At 41.4% G+C, this 18,871-nt stretch overlaps 2 protein-coding genes across 2 annotated transcripts in view; one reads left to right on the top strand and one right to left on the bottom strand.

Annotated features, from left to right (window-relative positions):
* Positions 1–11,126, top strand: part of CHURC1 (churchill domain containing 1) — a 16,196-nt gene extending 5,070 nt beyond the window's left edge. Inside the window, exons 2-4 of the mRNA XM_049611495.1 lie at positions 577–712; positions 2,524–2,594; positions 8,697–11,126. Coding sequence (XP_049467452.1) covers positions 577–712; positions 2,524–2,594; positions 8,697–8,789 — 300 coding nt within the window. The 3' untranslated portion in view covers positions 8,790–11,126. The remainder of the gene's footprint in view (positions 1–576; positions 713–2,523; positions 2,595–8,696) is intronic.
* Positions 11,127–14,868: 3,742 nt separating this feature from the next.
* On the bottom strand, positions 14,869–18,010 carry GPX2 (glutathione peroxidase 2). Its single transcript, XM_049611488.1, has 2 exons — positions 17,789–18,010; positions 14,869–15,435 (listed from the first exon to the last, which is right to left on the bottom strand). The coding sequence occupies exons 1-2, from the start codon at positions 18,008–18,010 to the stop codon at positions 15,085–15,087; spliced, it is 573 nt and encodes a 190-aa protein (XP_049467445.1). The 3' UTR covers positions 14,869–15,084.
* Between the last annotated feature and the right edge of the window lie 861 nt (positions 18,011–18,871).

The following is an 18,871-nucleotide window of genomic DNA, read 5'->3' as shown; positions in this document are numbered from 1 at the left end:
GACGCGGGGCTCGAACTCACGGACCGTGAGATCGAGCCCCGCGTCAGGCTCTGGGCTGACGGCTCGGAGCCTGGAGCCTGCTTCCGATTCTGTGTCTCCCTCTCTCTCTGACCCTCCCCCGTTCATGCTCTGTCTCTCTCTGTCCCAAAAATAAATAAACGTTAAAAAAAAAAAAAAATTAAAAAAAAAAAAAAGATCATTTTTTATTATTCAATTTTAATTCTAGTTTTAGGATCTGCCCCATTTAAATATTGTTGGCTATTGGATTTTTCTAATTTTTCTTTTTCATATTTTATATTAAAGCTTCGGTGTGTGTCTAAAAATCCATATGCATTTAGTCCTCGGATACAGTTGCTGTCCTCAGAGACTTAACAGCTTTAACACTGCTTCAGTTTTATTTGCCATAAATAGCCCTTCTAGAGGAAAGCTAGTAATTTCAAAAATTACTTGGTACAGATTTCAAGCAAGTAAATTCTAGCCATGTTTTTTTGCCTTTAGAAATTTTTAGTCTATTAATTATTTTCACCAAGGGTTTTGAAATAGAAGAAAATTAAATTCCTATTTTTAATATTTTAGGGTAACATCTGCCTGGAGAATGGATCTTTCTTGCTGAACTTTACAGGCTGTGCAGTGTGCAATAAGCGGGATTTTATGCTGATCACAAACAAATCTTTGAAGGAGGAGGATGGAGAAGAAATAGTTACCTATGATCGTAAGTAGATTCTTTATTTTCATGCAAGTCTGATAGGAGATGCCAGCTTTTAAAAGCTGGTACGTTGTGCCTGTTGATATATTTTATTTTATGAGGCCTATTTCAATATTGTATTGTAACATAGAGATGCTAGTTAGTCTTTTAAGAGGAAAATACAGATGATGATAGCATCATCAGATACTCTGCCTGAGTGATTTTTGCAGATAAATGAAGCCTATGACTCAGGTACCATTTTTTGTTTGTTTGTTTGTTTGTTTGTTTTTAAAGCCTTTATGCCTTCTGAAACAAGATATAGAGACTTTTTTTAACCTTAGGGTCATTCCGTGTGTTTTCTTTTTCTTTTTCTTTTTCTTTTTTACTGTAGTCTAATACAGTGATGTCCTCCAACAGCCACTAAAGTGTTTAGGGCTGTTTGCTGCTATACTAAATAACCCTGGGATGTAATGGGGTTTTTTGTCTTGTTTCTTTCTCGTGGGTTTTTTTTTTTTTTTTTTTTTTTTTTGTCTCCCATCTCATTGGCAGTTGGTTATTTCTTTTGCTGTGCTACCTTCATATGCCGCTCCTCATCCTCAGTACTGGGAAACCAAATCAATCAACTGTGTATAATGAACGTGAATCAATTCTGAGGTTGGCACTAAGAATTTCTATGAGTAAATTAAGTGCATATACATTTTAGGGCCATTTAACTTAGTAAGGAAGCCCATATACATTTTAGGGTATAGTGACAAGAATTTAAACTGTTCACATCCCCGTTTTGCTTCTCTCTTGGTGCTTTGGTATGTTCTGAATATGAGGAATAAATGTACAAATAATGATATTTTGAAAACAGGTTATGAAAGACACTAAGCCTTTAGAATTGAATCAGACTATCAAAAGTGTTCTAAAGTATAAAAAACTTTTGGGGCGCCTGGGTGGCGCAGTCGGTTAAGCGTCCGACTTCAGCCAGGTCACGATCTCGCGGTCCGTGAGTTCGAGCCCCGCGTCAGGCTCTGGGCTGATGGCTCGGAGCCTGGAGCCTGTTTCCGATTCTGTGTCTCCCTCTCTCTCTGCCCCTCCCCCGTTCATTCTCTGGTACTCTCCTCTTAAAAAATAAATAAAACAAGCTGAAAAAAAAAAAAAATTAAAAAAATTAAAAAAAAAAAAAAAAAAAAAAAAACTTTTTCTTTCTTTTAGACATAACCCTTTAAACTCTATTTTGTACCAGGTAGTAGGACATAGTATGTAAGAGCAAGGGCCCTGGAGCCAGAATGCATGGGTTTGAATTCTATTGCCAATACTTCCTAGCTTGGCAGTCTTGCTAATAATTACTTAGCCATGGTGTGTCTTTGTTTCCTAATCCTTAAAAAGGTGATAACAAGTATCTACTTCTTTGGGTTTTGAGAAGATTAAATAAACAGATAAAAAGTATTTAAAACAGTTTCTGGCACACAGTAAGCAGTCAAAAAATCATAGTTATTATTATTATCATGTTTCTAGTAGAGTCTTTTGTTGCCATTAAATTCACTTTATAATGTCTAGCATTGACTTTTTTATTTATGATTGGTTTTAGTAGCAGTTTCTATAGGTTCTGAGAATGGGAATTAATATATGCTTGTTAAATCTCTGAGTTGAGGCCCTTCATTATGTAGTATTGCTATGTGACAAATTTTGGATTTCTTATCAAGGTAGATATTATAATGGGTTTCCAGCTGCTCTGTTAAATATATCACTTAAGATTGTTTTAAAGTAATACCATGCAGAGAATAGAAATTTTACTGTCTTAAGACATCTTCCAAGACTTAATTTATTTAAGTCTCTCTCTGTTTTGGCAGATCTGTGTAAGAATTGTCATCACGTAGTAGCCAGGCATGAGTACACATTCAGTATCATGGATGAATTTCAGGTAAATATATAAATATAGTGTGTTATTGTGGGGGAGGGGGATAATGAAAGTACTTTTATAAATCTAGATAGTTTTAATAAATGAAATATTAGCAGGTATTAAAGGAGACCATCCCTGTCTTCTACTTGTGTATGTTAAGAGAGACCCTTTAGATGTGAGTATATCTGTTCAAACCTGTCTTCGCAAGAGTCAAATCAAAATGCATGCCTTACAAATGATATCTCAGGCCTGTCGTTTATGTTTATAAAGAACAGCACATTGTGGCTTCTTTTGAGGTTACTATTGTGTCTGTTTTTTTTCTGTCCAGTTATGTAATTGCACAATTGTTGGCTTTATGAGTGTTAGCCTGCCCATTGCCACCATACTTGCTGAGCATGGAAATTCTGATAAGGAGGTTATCTTTGTCTTCCCCAATAGGCATGTAGAGTTGAGCAACTCTGTAGTCTCAATTGTGGTAAGACATTTTAATATTATTCATCGTAAAATGATAGGATGGATGTATCAAGGTTGGAGGAAAGAACCTGGACCACTGTAAGGGTAGAGAATAATAAAGATGAGGCCTTGTACAGTTGTGAGAGCACACGAAGGATTGTCCAGAAGGCTTCTGAATGCCTGAGCTGCTAAAGATTCACAGATCTGAGGGTCAGGAAGAAAAGCTAGACAGTGGGGAAAAACCAAGGGTAAACTGGAAATCATGAAGACACATGAACCTGTGTCTGTCCCTTACTGCCTCCATTTTCAAGCCTTCAGGTTGAGTTACTTATTTAAAGTGAACTACATATTCATCTATCAGACATAAATATCAGGTTAGACCTTTTAACAGGCAAGGGAATTTTAAGTGCTTCAAATTTGGGTAGTATTTTAATTAGAAAAAAATAATAATCTTCTGTAATAGAATCTTACAGTATAACCACTCTCATTCATTCTTTTTTTTTTTTTTTTTAATTCACTTACTCACCTGTCAGAATCTGGTCTCATATGTTTGCTTAATCTATACAACATCTTGACCATGTCTCCTCAGCATCCAAAAATTATGCCTCAAAAAATATTTATATGGTATATGTAACTTAGGACAAAATCAAGATCTCAATGAATGCATAGTGGCCAAATAGAGGAAGGAGCATATCTTGGGTTTAAAGGAGAAGCTCTGTCCTTTCATGAGAAGAAAAGAGGGCTCCTGGAGTCCCTGTGAGCTTTTTAGAGCCCTAAATGAATATGAAGATTGCCCTGACTGAGATATTATCTATCATAGCTAGACTTTGCTCTACCTGATTTTCCCTTATGACTGAACACAGCCATTTTCAAAGCTGCCCCAGAAATTACTCTGGGGTAGGAAGAAGAAGATAGAGGAAGATGGCTTGTATTCACAATGCCTGGACAGTGTGAAATTCTCTTGGAAAAAAACCTCAACTCAAACTAGGCTACCTCATCTTCTCTCAACACCTGCTTCCTTCCACCTGTATTCTGTGTCCTACAATCAGATTAGTTTTCTGAAAACAATGCTTGAGACCACCTCTTTGGCCTTTCCATAGTTCATTTTAGCTACAGTGTAATATCTAAGCTCCTTGTTTCAAGGTTCTCATGGGGCTGGCCCATGCTCCCTTCCCTTATTTCCCCTGGTCTCTGGCTTACCACACACATCATTACCCTAATTCAGACTCTTCCTTCTGTCCCATTAGAGAGGAAGATTCTTATTTATTCCTCTCTAAGGGTTACCCTTTCCACATGTCTTCATCAATCTGCTCTTTGTCTAGCATCATCTTTGTCTTCCTGGGATGTAAACCATTTCTTACATTAAATGTACTTGATTCTTCACTTATTAAAAATAAATTTAAAATGTTTTCATTTCCCATACCTACATCTTTGACCTACTAGAGTAGGTCTTTAACCTGTTTTCCTTATTTCCCTGTGCTCCTCGAAACCACCTACAAATGGGTTTTTATGGGGGCACCTGGGTGGCTCAGTCGGTTAAGCGTCCGACTTCGGCTCAGGTCACGATCTCATGGTCCGTGAGTTCGAGCCCCGCGTCGGGCTCTGTGCTGACAGCTCAGAGCCTGGAGCCTGCTTCGGATTCTGTGTCTCCCTCTCTCTCTCTCTCTGCTCCTCCCCCGTTCATGCTCTCTCTCTGTCTCAAAAATAAATAAAAATTAAAAAAAAACCAAAAAACAAAAAAAAAAAACAAATGAGTTTTTTTTTTTTTCAACGTTTTTTATTTATTTTTGGGACAGAGAGAGACAGAGCATGAGCGGGGGAGGGGCAGAGAGAGAGGGAGACACAGAATCGGAAACAGGCTCCAGACTCCGAGCCATCAGCCCAGAGCCTGACGTGGGGCTTGAACTCACGGACCACGAGATCGTGACCTGGCTGAAGTCGGACACTTAACCGACTGCGCCACCCAGGCGCCCCAAAAAACAAATGAGTTTTTATGTTCACTTCACTAAAACCGTTCTCTCAGAGGTCTCTTATCATGTAGCCAAATCATGTGACCTTACGTCAGTCCTTAGCTTTTTTGACATCTCTTGTGGGTCTGGTTTTGTCAACCATTGTTGTTTTTGAAGGATTTCTTCCCTTCAGGTTCATGGTGCCAGATTTTTTTTCTTTCTTTTTAAAATTTTTAAAAAAGATTTAAAAAGAAAGAAAAAAATTTTAAAAATTTTGAATCCTCTTGCTTTTTCCCTGGTTTCCTTTCCTATTGTTCACTGATTTCCCCCTGAATTTTGGTCTCTTATCTGGAACCTTCTCTTTACTTTCTCAAATAGTGAGCACATGCACGCACAGGCTCACTTGAAACCCATCAGCTGTCTCCCAAATGTCCTTCTGTAACCCTAACACCCTGCCTACCCTCCTTTCTTCCTTTGTTTCTCTTGCCTTTTGGCCCTGCTGCCATACCTCATGTCAAGGACCATACCCGCTCAAACCTAAGTTACTGCAGCAGCCCCCAAACTGTAGTTCTACACACTGCCCTCAAGTTAATCTTGCTTACACATACCGTCTTGTCACTCCTGCTGCTCCGTATGGGATATGCTTGCTCTTTCCCTATCACTGTCCTTATTCATGCTTTTTCCTTGATTTGACTAGTCCGTTTCTCTACCTTCACATCAACTAAATCTTACCTCTTTCAAGCAGAACTTAAATTCTCTCTCCTCCTTGTTCACGATAGTCCAACCCATACTGCTTTCTCCCTTTCCTTGTACGGGGACTGACTCATGTGAATAGCCACTTGGGAACTTCCTTCTTAGCCTGCCTGGCACAAGAACTCTTTGTTCTCTGCTTCAGTAACCTACTTCCTTGTCCCCACCCTACGCCAGCCCCCATTTTACCCAAGCAATAGTTCAGGTTCAAGGTGGGATTCCCACCATTGGTAATGTTTTGTTTGTTTTGCTTTGTTTTAAATGTCTTATGGGCAAAAGTAGGTAGGATAGTGTTTTAACCTCCACTACCCAGCTTCAGTTTGCTTTGTTTGTATCTCACCATTACCACATCCCTACAGGATTATTTTGAATCAAATCCCAAATATATCACTACTTCTTAAATATTTCAGTACATATCTCTAAAAGATAAGGATTCTGTTTTTAAAATAACCATAATATCATTGTTAAAGTGATTTCTGATGGCACAAGTAGTGGGGGAAAGTAGAGACAGAAGTACAGACTTTAAAATGGAAACGACATTGTAAATGATTACAGGTATCCTTTGTTTTTTTTTTATATCACCCTAAAAACCACTAAAAGGACTGTGTGTTTGCCTCAGGAAACAAAAGGGCACCTGTGAGGTTGCCTTCTGTTCCTCTTTGGACGAGGGAATGGGAGGACTTGGGGTCAGAAATAGCAGGTAGTAATAGAAGAAAAGAGCCATGGGACCCTCAGAATAAAACAAAGGATCTGATTTTACCCAAAGGTAATTCCCCACAATCCACCCTTTCTTCCAAATCTCTACCTCTATGCTTTGCCCAGGTGGAGCCTTTGAGGGTCTCCATGAATGACTGGGAGGAATTCTTACTCTCCCAACTTGGCCAGTTTTGATAAAAGGTGTCCTGACCCTGGCAGCACAGGGGGATGTGTTCCTGGCATTCCAAGCTAGAATTCTAGACGTATTTTCCCACCGAAGCACTGCTCTGTATGGTTAGATTCTGTAGTCTTGTGCAATATGAATTTAAAAGACTCCTTGGAATTTCCTGGGAACCTAACTGCTATGTACAACATTTACTTCTATGGGAAACTGCTTTTGAATTCCAAATAATTGACCTATGGTGAAATTTGGATTCCAGACTACCTATAAATTAAAGATTATAGGTGTAATCAGTGTTACTTATTTAATAATCTTTCCAGATTATACCACGTGCTAGGTTTTTTCTTGTTCCCAAGTTAGATTGTAAATTTTGCAATGTCAGACCTTGTCCTTGTTTTCTCTCATGTCTGCCAGTGCACCTAACACATTGCAAAACATTTAAGCACTAAATAAAAACTTGTCAATGGATACGTTGGTTGAAAATTCAAGATGTTTGTCTAGCTTTGCCCATTTTCCCATTTTGACTTTATTATTGTTTTCTTCTTCATTTCCAATGATAGGTTGACATCCTACTACTAGTAATGTCTGGCAGGTGAAAGCAGAAGTATTTGAAAGCAGTAAAAGACCTTGTAGAGGGTGGATTTTTATTTCATTTTTTAATTTATGAGACCTGTATTTGTTCTCTAAGCTCTGGCCTCTGTCTCTATTGTGTGTGTGGAGTAGACTTCAAAATTAAGTGTGGTCTTTAAGAAACAATCTTTCCATTGCCACAGCTAAGCTCCCTGCTGAACTCACTCATAGGAAATGGAAATCCAGTTGTCTAGGTCTGAGTGTCTGAACCACCGTCATTGTTTATCTCTGTGACCCTCTAGTGACTGTCTAGACCCATGAAACACAAACTGCCTTGACTGATCAATTCCCAGACAGCTTAACAATCTCAGTTGGAAGCGTGGAAATACTAATAGATTTAGCATTAATATTTGTTTTCTTAAAGAAGATAAAGAGGTTTTTAAGCAAAGGTTTGAAAGGAAATATGTTTATATAGTTTATTCTAGAAAGAGATAACTGTAAAAACAGGACTTTGCCCTAAGAGTTTTGCCTAAAACAAAATCCCTTCTGTCACCAGGCTGGATATTTTTAAAAATTTTAATCCAAGTATAAGTTAACATACAGTGTTACATTAGTTTTAGGTGTACAATATAGTGATTCAACACTTCTACACATCACCCACTGTTCATCACAACAAGTGCCCTCCTTAATCCCCGTCACCTATTTCACCATCCCCCACCACCTCCCCTCTGGTAACCGTCAGTTTATTCTGTGTAGTTAAGAGTCTGTTTCTTGATTTCTCTCTGTTTTTTCCTTTCCTCATTTGCTTTGTTTCTTAAATTCCACATGTGAGTGGAATTAACTATATGGTATTTGTCTTTCTGTGACTGACTTATTTCACTTGGCATTATACTTTCTGGCTCCATCCATGTCATTGCAGTTGGCAAGATTTCATTCTTTTTTATCAGCCTGGACATTTGTTAAGCCCAAGAAACATAAACTTCTTAAATAGATCAAATTCCAGACAGTTAGCTATCTAAATATGAGGCATGACATACTAGTGGATATAACATAATTATTTATTTTCTTAGAGTTGATAAAAATAGTTTTTTCAGTTTGGGACCTTTCTTTCACTTTAAAAATCGTTTTTGTTGCTTAGTAGTCTTAAGTAATCTAGAAAGGAACAACTCTAAAAACAGGAATTTGTCTTTAGGGAATCAGATTGCTTCACTACCACTTTAAATAGCAGCACTTCTAACCAAGCCCAATATGTGTTTTAAATCCAAGATATAGCCATACATTTCCAAGATGACATTCTTGTATATGTAGTAAATAGAGCATCAGCTTGTATTCAATTTATATAAACAAAAGACTTCAGGATACACAGAATAAACCTAAGACATCCCTGGTAGGGGTTGAAGAAACTGATATAATGTACAGAAGGAATATCCACTCCAATTTGTAGAGAATAGCTTTACCAGAGTAAGTTATGGAGTGTCTTTCTCCCTGTTCCTCAATGTAATTATGCACTTTATCTTGTTCTAGGAGTATACCATGCTGTGTCTGTTATGTGGCAAAGCTGAAGATACTATCAGTATTCTCCCTGATGACCCTCGACAAATGACTCTGTTATTCTGAGGATCCCTGCAGTTCTGTAGTAACTATGTTGTGTTGGTTTACAATATAGCAAGCCTGATGGTTTGTCTTACTTAGTTTATAATGGAAATTAGTTGCGTATTTTTTTCTGCTTAGACTTAACTATCCTTAGAAAGAAAAAGTAATTTAGGGGATTATGCTGAGCTCCTCTGCTAAAGTTCCCAGTTCACATCAGAATGAAGCCAGAATGAAGAATCTCTGTTAGAAGTTATATGGCTGGAAGATATAACTAGAATGGGAGTATACCTAATGCCCACATCTTGGTTCCAATAAAAGGAACCAGGACTCCTTGGAAAAGTGATTGATTCTAGGACGAGGGCAGTAAATATACAAGACGAGCTTGGAGCATTTTGTGTCACAAAGTGCTCAAAAAAACCCCTCACAAAACACAATGATTGGGAGTATGTCAAAGGGGCAAAAACGCCAACTCACGGAGCTCCCTGTGACCAAAGTTGGAACAGTTTGAGCAACAGAATAAAGTAGTATTGGATTATAATCCAAACTATAAATATCTATGAGTCCTTACTGATATAAATGAATGATTGAATAAGTAAATACATGAATTGGAAGAGTAGACAAATTGCCCATGCAGAAGAATTTGAAATAATGTTATGTAGATGTTCCCTACTCCTCAAGTGTGGGTTATAAATAGCAACTCCCGACTGTAGAGCAGAATCGGGTAGAGTTGAGCATGCAAAAGGAGAAAAGTAACAGTGGGAAAACCTGACAAACACTAGCTCAGCCAAGTGACCAAGATTAACATCCTCAGTGATCATCCTGTTGATAATAACATGCACCCTTGATGTGATATGATGGGAGGGCACTTTGCCTTTGTGGTCTTCCTCCCAAAAACCCATAACTCCAGTCTATTCGTGGGAAAAACATCAGACAAATCCCACTTGAGAGCCATTCTGCAAAATACCTGACCTTTACTCCTCAAAACTGTCAAGGCCATTAAAGACAAGTCTGGGAAACTCTCACTAAAGAGACATGACAACTAAATGTAATGAGGTATCCTGGATGGGATCCTGGGACAGAAAAAGTGCGTTTGGTTAAAACTAGCAAAACCTGAATAAAGTGTAGACTTTAATTAACATAAGTAAATAGAATGATTTCAGCTGCTCCAAAGAGATCTTAGAATATCTCACCTTGTGTAGTTGAAAGAACACTGGCTTGGGTGTTATAAACCCTGGAATTTAGGCCTCTCTGCCATTGGTAACAGTATAACCATTAAGCAAAGTGTTACTCTGGTCTTTATTGTCCCATTTCTATTAGATTAGGCTAATAAAAATTGATATTTTACTTCCTTCACAGTATTGTTAGAAGATCCAAATGAATAATGAATATAAAATGTGTTGGAAAGCATATAAAGTACTAGATGCAATGAGATGGCTTTGGTTGATTCTTCTCAGTCTGAGACCAAAACTTAAAGGGTCAGGCATTAGAAACAAAATTGTTTCCTCTTCATACCCAAGAAATTTGGAAATTCTGAACTAAAGCTTTGCTAAAGTGAGGTGAGCAAGGTGTTCATTGTTGATACCAGAGAAGTTTTGTTGTATAACAGGAACGCTAATGCTGAGGTTTATTGAGCACTTACTGTATGCCAGGGCCTTTTTAAACGCTTACTTCATCCTCATTAACAATTCCATGAAGTAGGTACTATTGTTATCCCAATTTTAGAGCCAAAGAAACTAAAGCACAAAGAAGTTAAAGGAGCTTAAGGTCACACAACTAGTACAGTGACTCCCTGTCAACACTCCTGCTCGGTACACACATGAAGTCTAAGGGTCTGGCAAGGTTAGGAACAAGTTAAGACTGTCAGTGACAGCACTCTGCGGAATCTAGGCACATCAGATCAAGATTTGTTATTCAGCAAAGTTAAGTCATCTGCTCCTCAGGGATCAGTTGTGTTATTCCTGGAAGATGTTTTCCACTTTTCTGCAAATCTATATCTGACCTGCTGAGGAAATCGTTTGGTGAAATGGATCCAGAAAGCAGAGAAAATGCTTCATTACTTTAAATAGCAGCACTAAGCCCATTATAGCCTCTGAATTCTCCCTTCTTGGAGTTTGCTAATGCTTCCAACTTAGTCATTTGGAGTTCAAGGGTATGACTTTATAAGCCCCTACTGATATCCTTGTCTTTTACAGACTGTATAATTATCTATCTGTTTTGGACTATATCCTACAAAATTTAAAACATAAGATCCTATCCACATATGTCATTATTAAACCAACCTTGTGCTGTGTTTTGTGATACTTTCTTTATCTTCTAGAATTCTTCTATGGGTCTAATCAAATAAAGACCTCTTCAACCCAGTTCCACTGAATCCATACTTTTCTGTTCAAATAAAGGGGAGCCAGGCAAAAACATCAGTCTTTACTTTCCTTCCTGAGATACAAGAAAGAAAAGAAATCACCTATAGATGTAATTGGGAAAGTGGGCTTGTTCTGGCCCCTCATTCTTGGTCTACTTGTTCCATGATGTATAGATCTGGAGTCTGCCTACTTAGGCTCTTGGAGTTCAAAGCTCAACATGTTTGTTGTGTTGTTTTAGCTGGCCAAGTCTTTCTCCAATGGTCTTGGGTTCTGACAGTACTAATTAATTCATATATATTCTGGGCACAACCAGATACGATTCATTACTTATAAGTAATTACTAAGAGTTATATGTTTAGTGGTTTTTATCAAGGTATCAAGAATTCTTTCTGTTTTATCTTTTTTGTGAGCCAGGTTAAGTTACTTCACTGAATTTAAGACTCAATTTTAGGCTGTGTGTTTCTTGACTGTAGTACAGTCTCTATGGTAGATACAGTGTGGTTGGATAGAAAGGAAACCAGGAAACTTAGGTCTAAAATTAGCTTTGCCACCTGCTCATGTTGGGACACTGGGCAAGTCACTGAGTGTACATTGGTTCTCCGATGGAAAAATAGAAATAATCATGCTTTCTCCAGAGAGTTTTAAATCAAATGATATAATGTAAGTGAAAATGATGAAAATGATTTTAAGTTGTGCAATGCTGTTACAGGCAACTATCAGTGGTCTTTATGAAGGCACTTTGAGATGGAGGGAAACACTATCATGTTGTGATTAAGAGTACAGGCTTTAGGGGCGCCTGGGTGGCTCAGTTGGTTGAGCATCTGACTTTGGCTCAGGTCATGATTAGCTGTTCATGAGTTTGAGCCCTGCATCGGGCTCTGTGCTGATAGCTCAGAGCCTGCTTGGGATTCTGTGTCTCCCTCTGTCTCTACCCCTCCCCCACTCGCACTCTGTTTCTCTTTCTCTCTCTCTCTCTCTCACTCAGAAATAAAGGGTACAGCCTTTATAGTCAGACTGACCTGGGTTTAACTTTTCAACTCTTCTACTTAGAGCCCTTTGTCCTTGGCAGGTGTCTTGCTCAATTACCTTCTCTTTAAATAGAGACAAAAATTCTTCATAAAATCAGTATGAGAATTAAGTAACCTAAGATATACAAAGGACTCAGTGCAGTGTGTGAATATAGTAAATATTCAATAAATGATAGTTTGGATGACAGTTGTAATGGTGATTATGAGAAATCAGATTTGATGTCACCAATTAGAGTTTGGCTCAGTGTTTCTTAAACTAAGGAGACATAGCTGTGGGAACATAGTCATAGAAATAATAAATTTTAGTCTTTGTCCCTTGGTTCCCTAAAATCATTTACTCCCAAGCTTTATTTTTTTGTTCAAGTCCTCAGAGAAGCGATTGTCTCTATCCCTCCTCTAAATGGAGTGGCATTACCTCAGCTCTTCGGGAAAGCTTGTTTATGACACACCTCTCTGCCTCCTGAGTGCCTCTAGGGAAATTTGATTAAAAGATTGAAAGTGGTTGATTATATTAAGCTTTGCCATGTCTGTTTATGACCATAAGCTGATACTGCTGAGGCTGTAAAAGGAGACAAGCAAGATGAGGAATAAAGGAAACAATTTCTCACTTCTTTTCAACAACAGCACAACTAAAGATTTAGTAAAAATGAAATGTCCTTGTAAGACAAGTTCCCCCAGTCCAGCCCTCCCTGTTCCCTCCTGGGCCAAAATGGTCAGGTCCCTTCTGAAGCAGGGAGCATTTCCCCTGCCCAAATGAGGAGCCCTTTTCCTAGCATTATGGCCCTTACTGACTCTCTCTGCAAAATCACTTCTGTAATTCCTAATCCTTTGGGAATCTTTAGATAATTCCTTCAACTTGAGCCTCAAGGAAAAGACCCAACACATATCAGGCATATCAGGCCCTAAATTGCCTGTGGCATAATGCCAACATCCAGGATAGTTGCTCTGTTACTAGACATAGCAATAACCTATAGCACTATCGAGATGATGCACAAATCATACTAGCCTCCAATATGTATTCTGTACTTCTTCAGAGAAGTGATGTATCCCTGCAGTTATTCCTCTAAAATCAGTGCCTCGTCCTGCCCTCAAAAAACCCATACCCCAGCTGTTGGCTTTAAGAACAGGAATCTTGAAAGGCTTGCGTTTCCAAGAGTCAGTGTAAGGGTAGCCTTAATTTAGCAGAAGGCCCTGAAAAGCATGCCAGGGGATTCCCACTGTAATGCTCAGGTTACCCTTTTTGAAATAAAGCACCGCAGATGACATAGCTTTAACTGAAGGTCAGACAGGGAGGATCTTTAGCCTGTATTCCACATTTACTTCTCAGATGATACAGATGCTTAGAAAATAGTGTAGGGAACATAACAGGAAAGGGATTTCCCCCTCAGCATTGGAGTTTTTAAGCAGTGTGTCCAGTTTGGAGAACTGTCCCTTCAGGGCTTCAGTGAAAAAAGTAAAATGTTCCATCTAGTGGTCAAAGAAGGAAAGGTAACGTGAGAAGTTTCCAGGAAGACGTTTGTAAGGCAAAGTGACAGGGCAGTGGCCTTTCAGCAGGTGTCTTTTCTAGAACATGATAGGACCTGGCCTTGGAGGTGTTGGTGCCTTTTGAGTATGCCTGTGCTAGCTGAGGAATCTGAGGCACCGTCCTTACAAAGCCATTTGGCAGACCCCTGTTCTCACAGAGAATAGCTCTCATGTTGGCAGGTTATGAACAGTCTGACTGTCTGAAGGGAGGCCCTCTTCCATTCCCACCCTCATGGAATTCAAAATGAGATCATTCATGCCTAAACCAGTTTGTCTTATGCCTGAATTTGTGAACATGTGAGTTTGAGAAAGACAAGGGTGGCATGTGAACTGTAAAAAGGAGCAAAGGATCGGGTGGCTGCCTGGGTGGCTCAGTCAGTTAAGTGTCCGACTTCAGCTCAGGTCATGATCTTGTGGTTCACGGGTTCGAGCTCCTTGTCGGGCTCTGTGCTGACAGCTCAGAGCCTAGAGCCTGCTTCAGATTCTGTGTCTCCCTCTGTCTCTGTTCCTCCCCTGCTCGCACTCTCTCTCTCTCTCTCTCAAAAATAAAAAAGATTAAAAAAATTTTTTTTAAAGGAGCAAAGGATCAAAAGCAAATGTTACTCAGCAAGGCAAGGAGAAAAGGGTAGGTGTTCTTTGTGTTCCCAGTAACTGCACCCTCCATACCCTTGCTGTCAGTTAAAGTTGACCAAATTAATGTCCCAGCAACATCTCAAAGTGCAGGTCATGCGTAGTTGGCCCAGAACCTACACTGATAGCAACAGCTTCCTGATTGGAGTCCTCTAACGAACCTCCCAGTATACCGCACGGAAGGACCACTGACTTTTCCTTTGCTTTACCTCTCATCACCACCCTTTGCCCAGTTCTGGAGGAGCCATAGAGTAATAGTATAATTCAGATTTCCCGCAACTCCACTTGCCACCGCAGACCCTGACCAGACAGTTATTACGGTGTCCCCCTGATGAGAGAGCCTCCCTCTATCAAGCCTTTGTGTGCTGCCAGCTGTCTGGCCCACCTGTGGTTTTGTACCATCCCTCTACCCTCTGTCCGGGAAGAAGACACAGAGAGCCCGGCCATTTCCACACCTGCCCTTTATTGGACTCATCTAGCAGGCTGGCTCCGAGCCCTTCACACTCCTCAGACACCGCCCATACGGTTTAGGAAGATGCCATCATTCTGTGAAGGCCCAGATCCACCCAAGTCTTGAGCTCCAAGTAGAATCACCAACCAGAAGGTTGGGGGGAGGGAAGGGAGATAGGCAGACCGGAAAGGCAAGGCTCTTCAATGAAAGGGGCTGATCCCAAGGGAAAGCTTTGGTCCAGCAGTATCTCCTGAGGGCATTCTGAATCCTAAGGAAAGATACCTAAGGGCTGGATGGAATAGGTCTGTGTGCTGAGAAGCTTGTGTCTATATGGCAACTTTGAGGAGGCGCTTGATGTCAGGCTCAATGTTGATGGTAGGGAAGGTGCGACTGTAGCGGCGGAAGGGCTCCCCTTCCGGCCCAATAAGGAACTTCTCAAAGTTCCAGGCCACATCTGAGCGGCGTACCGGGCTCCAAATGATGAACTTGGGATCGGTCATGAGGAAAAATGGGTCATCATACGGGTAGGGGAGCTTGTCCTTCAGGTAGGCGAAGACGGGATGCTCGTTCTGACCATTCACCTCACACTTTTGGACAAGGGTAAAGGTGGGCTGGAATCCACCCCCAGGGCGCACATACTTGAGACTGTTCAGGATCTCCTCATTCTGACAGTTCTCCTGGGGGAGGAAAAAGACAAAGAGCATGGAAGAGGGAAGGGGGAAATGAAGGATCCACAAAAAATCTTTCACCCTCCTATACACCATTCCCAGGACTATTCTTTTCTATGTAGCGTTTTTTTCCTCTGTTCTTTCTCTTTCCTTCTTCACTGGCTTTGTCCTACTCTTGACTTGGAGTTTTCCCACTCACAGCTGTTGTTTGATGGTTTGCTAGGCCATTCCTGAAAGTCCTTGCGGTTCCTAGCTTGGCTGTTCTTAAAGTCAGTGATTTAGCACTTTGAACGATTCTTTCTCTCTCCAAACTACCCTGGACAGTTTTTAGGGTATCTGTCTGAAACTTCAAGGAACCTTGAGTTCAGAGCAGGAGACAGAAAGGGAAAGAAGGCTCAAGTCCTACCACCTAGAACTCTCCCATCCACTACCTACACACAGGCACTCACACACACATCCTGCCACCACCTTCCCTTTCCCTCTGCCCTGATTTGCCTCCATTGCTCCTAGTTATATGTGAGTGTGATAGCCTCTGCCTCCATCCTGCTCATATAAATGGGATTTATAGCTTCTTGCTTTCATCTTGCTTTGTCCTAGATCTGAAGTGTAAGTAGGAGGAAGCTTTGGTGAAGATGCCATCCAAGGAAATCTGGCTTTCAGGTGCCACAAAGGCGAAGCGAGTTAGAGATAATAATGAATGTACTCTAAATGGAATTGCTCAGTGACAAACAGGGATGAATTAGGATAGAGTGTTTAGGGTTCTGGAATAGGCCAGGGGAAGAGAAGTTAAGGAAACAAGTGCTTGAGGGCTAAAGGTTGTGAATGTGTAGTTATCATTCCTTTTGCTTCTAGACTGCTGTCCCAAGACTCCTGCCCCCCCACACTCACTGTACTCAGCTGTGAATGCTTTAGCTCTGAACCTGCTACCCGTCTTTCCCTCCCCAGGGCCATCCCTGTCCTATTCCCACTGGGCATTCCCCGCCCCTGACAACTCCAAAGGCCCTTAGAAACCCTTATTTTCCACCCCTCCCCCTGAGTCTAGGAGTCAGATATCTCCCTGTGGGAGAAAGTTCTTGCCTCTGACCTGCTAGAACCAATCGGTACAGTCAGTTCCAGGCCATCATGACATCTTGAGCCCAGGGGTGATCTCTATTAGACTACTTATCTCTTCATGCAAATGGCTGACTGGCTACCGGGTAGGTTATGGATTCCCTCCAGCCACTAGCTAGCCTGAAGTGATGGTGTAAAGGGTGGAGGCACCTCTCAGGCCGAAGAGATACTCCTAAAGAGGTTTTGCCCTTTCTCTCGCCTGCCCTGGCCAAGCCTAGAAACAGACGGAGACAGGGAAGGAACAATGAAAGCCTGCCCTGGCCAAGCCTAGAAACAGACGGAGACAGGGAAGGAACAATGAAAGCCGTGATGGTTCGAGCTCACATTTGTCACTAGCCAAAGACACTTCAGCCTTCCTGCTTGTATCCCTGCTAATTTCTTCCTTGCCTTCACGCCGCTGTGAATCGAACTAAGGGGGTTATAATTAGAGGGTTCACTTGAGGACACTCTGCCTGCTTTTGCTGTTAAAATAATAAGTGAAAATAGAAGAGAACTTGAAGTGTGTGGGCTGAAGATCTATAACTTGACCCAGTAATCAGAAACAGAGATTCGATCCAAATGGGACACACACACACACACACACACACGCACACAAATCAGAGCCAGAGAGGTGCATGTGATGCCCAGAGGAAACACGTGCATATTGTAAACCCTTAGCTTTCCACCAAAATCACCCTCCACTTGGCCGATTTAAAACAAAATCCTTTAATCTAAATAATACAGTTGCTTACACTTGCATATTACCTTGTATTTTTCAAGGTATTTTTGTGTATCTTATCCTCTGAACCTCCCAGTCATCCTGTGAGAGAAATGATACTATCCCCCATTTACAGATGAGGAAACTAAAACAGAAAAATCAAGTGACTCTTTGTAGGGCACAGAGCCACTAAATAGCAAAACCACGTCTAGCTGGAACTAAGGTGCCCTGGGTCAGTCCAATCCTAGTTTGTCGATCTATGTCCTCCACTCATCCATTCAGCGGATATTTAATGAGTGCCCTCTCTACAGTGGAGAGAGAAACAGACCTGGTACCAGCCCTCATGGAGTGTAATGGAAAGACAATAAACAGTGTTTAAGCATAGTTAGAACCACATACACTTCCCCTTGGTATTCACATGTACCTAAAGACCTGGATTAACAAAACATACCTGTGATTCCAGACACTCCAACACACGGTCATCCTCCCCCTCCCCTTAGCCTACCAAAGCTTCACCATCCCACCTCCTTGGGTACAATGCAAGGGACCCCTCACCTGATGTCCAAATTGATTGCAAGGGAAGCCAAGAACCACCAGGCGCCTGGGAAAGCGGCATTGCAGCTCGTTGAGCTGGGTGAAGTCCCGAGTGGTTGTGCCTCAGAGCGAGGCCACATTCTCAATCAGCACTGCCCTGCCTCGGAACGTATTGAAATCTACCTTCTCCCCATCCAGGCTGATAGCGCTGAGGTCGTAGAAAGACTTGGCTATGTAAGCCATGGTGAAGGTGCAGACTGAGACCTGCAGAATGGTGTGCGCCCGCTTAAGGGTCTGTTAAAGGGGTGGGGAGGAAGGAGGAGCCTGGCCGGACAGGAAGGATTTCACAATGGGGCTTTGAGCATCCCCAGGATGACTTAGCAAAAACAGTCACCCACCTGTAAGTGCTGTTTCAACAAGGAGGTTGCTCCTCCTATTTACAGACTCTGAACAAAGCCACCTACCTGCCCCACCCTGCTGGCAACCTGGGAAGGGCCAATTTGATATCTATGTGCAAACATGAATAATTCACTACTTGCAGGAAACTAGAGCCCCAAAGGTCAAATGGGGAGGAAAAAAGGGAGGGAGGGATGCAGGATTGACTCCGACCTGCCCCAGCAAGTTGTTCTCACTTGGCACAGACGTTTATTGTCTGCGGAGGGCCAGGCTCTGAACTGTGCCACTGAGAGGTCAGGGTCTGCCTAGATCTGAAAGATGAGGAAGAGAATTGGGATACATGTTCCCTCAACTCAGACTACAACTGAAACCTATATATTACTGTGCATGTGTTTTTCTTTGGCTGTTGCCTTCCATGGGCACAAAATCAAAGGGACCCTTAGGAGGACAGTGTGATTTTCTAGAAATAATGGCTTTCAGTGGCTCAGCTTGCACCAGGCAGAAGAGATGAAGTTTGTCTTGGAAAGTCTTTCAGTGAGCGATATTACCGGTGCTGGAGACCGCCTGCGCCCTTGCCCCCCTGCATGGCACTGCCCACGATACCTCTGCCTTCCACTCTGCCTCCACAGGGTCATGCGGCTGACATCAGTCATGGTCGGGGTAATGGTGAGGAGTCGCAGAGCAGGTGAGTTGCTCCAAGGGCATGAG

This window comes from Panthera uncia, assembly GCF_023721935.1.
Source record: "Panthera uncia isolate 11264 chromosome B3 unlocalized genomic scaffold, Puncia_PCG_1.0 HiC_scaffold_1, whole genome shotgun sequence".
In the NCBI taxonomy this organism is placed as follows: domain Eukaryota; kingdom Metazoa; phylum Chordata; class Mammalia; order Carnivora; family Felidae; genus Panthera; species Panthera uncia.
The sequence above is the reverse complement of the archived record's forward strand: the minus strand, read 5'-3'. Positions and strand labels throughout refer to the sequence as shown.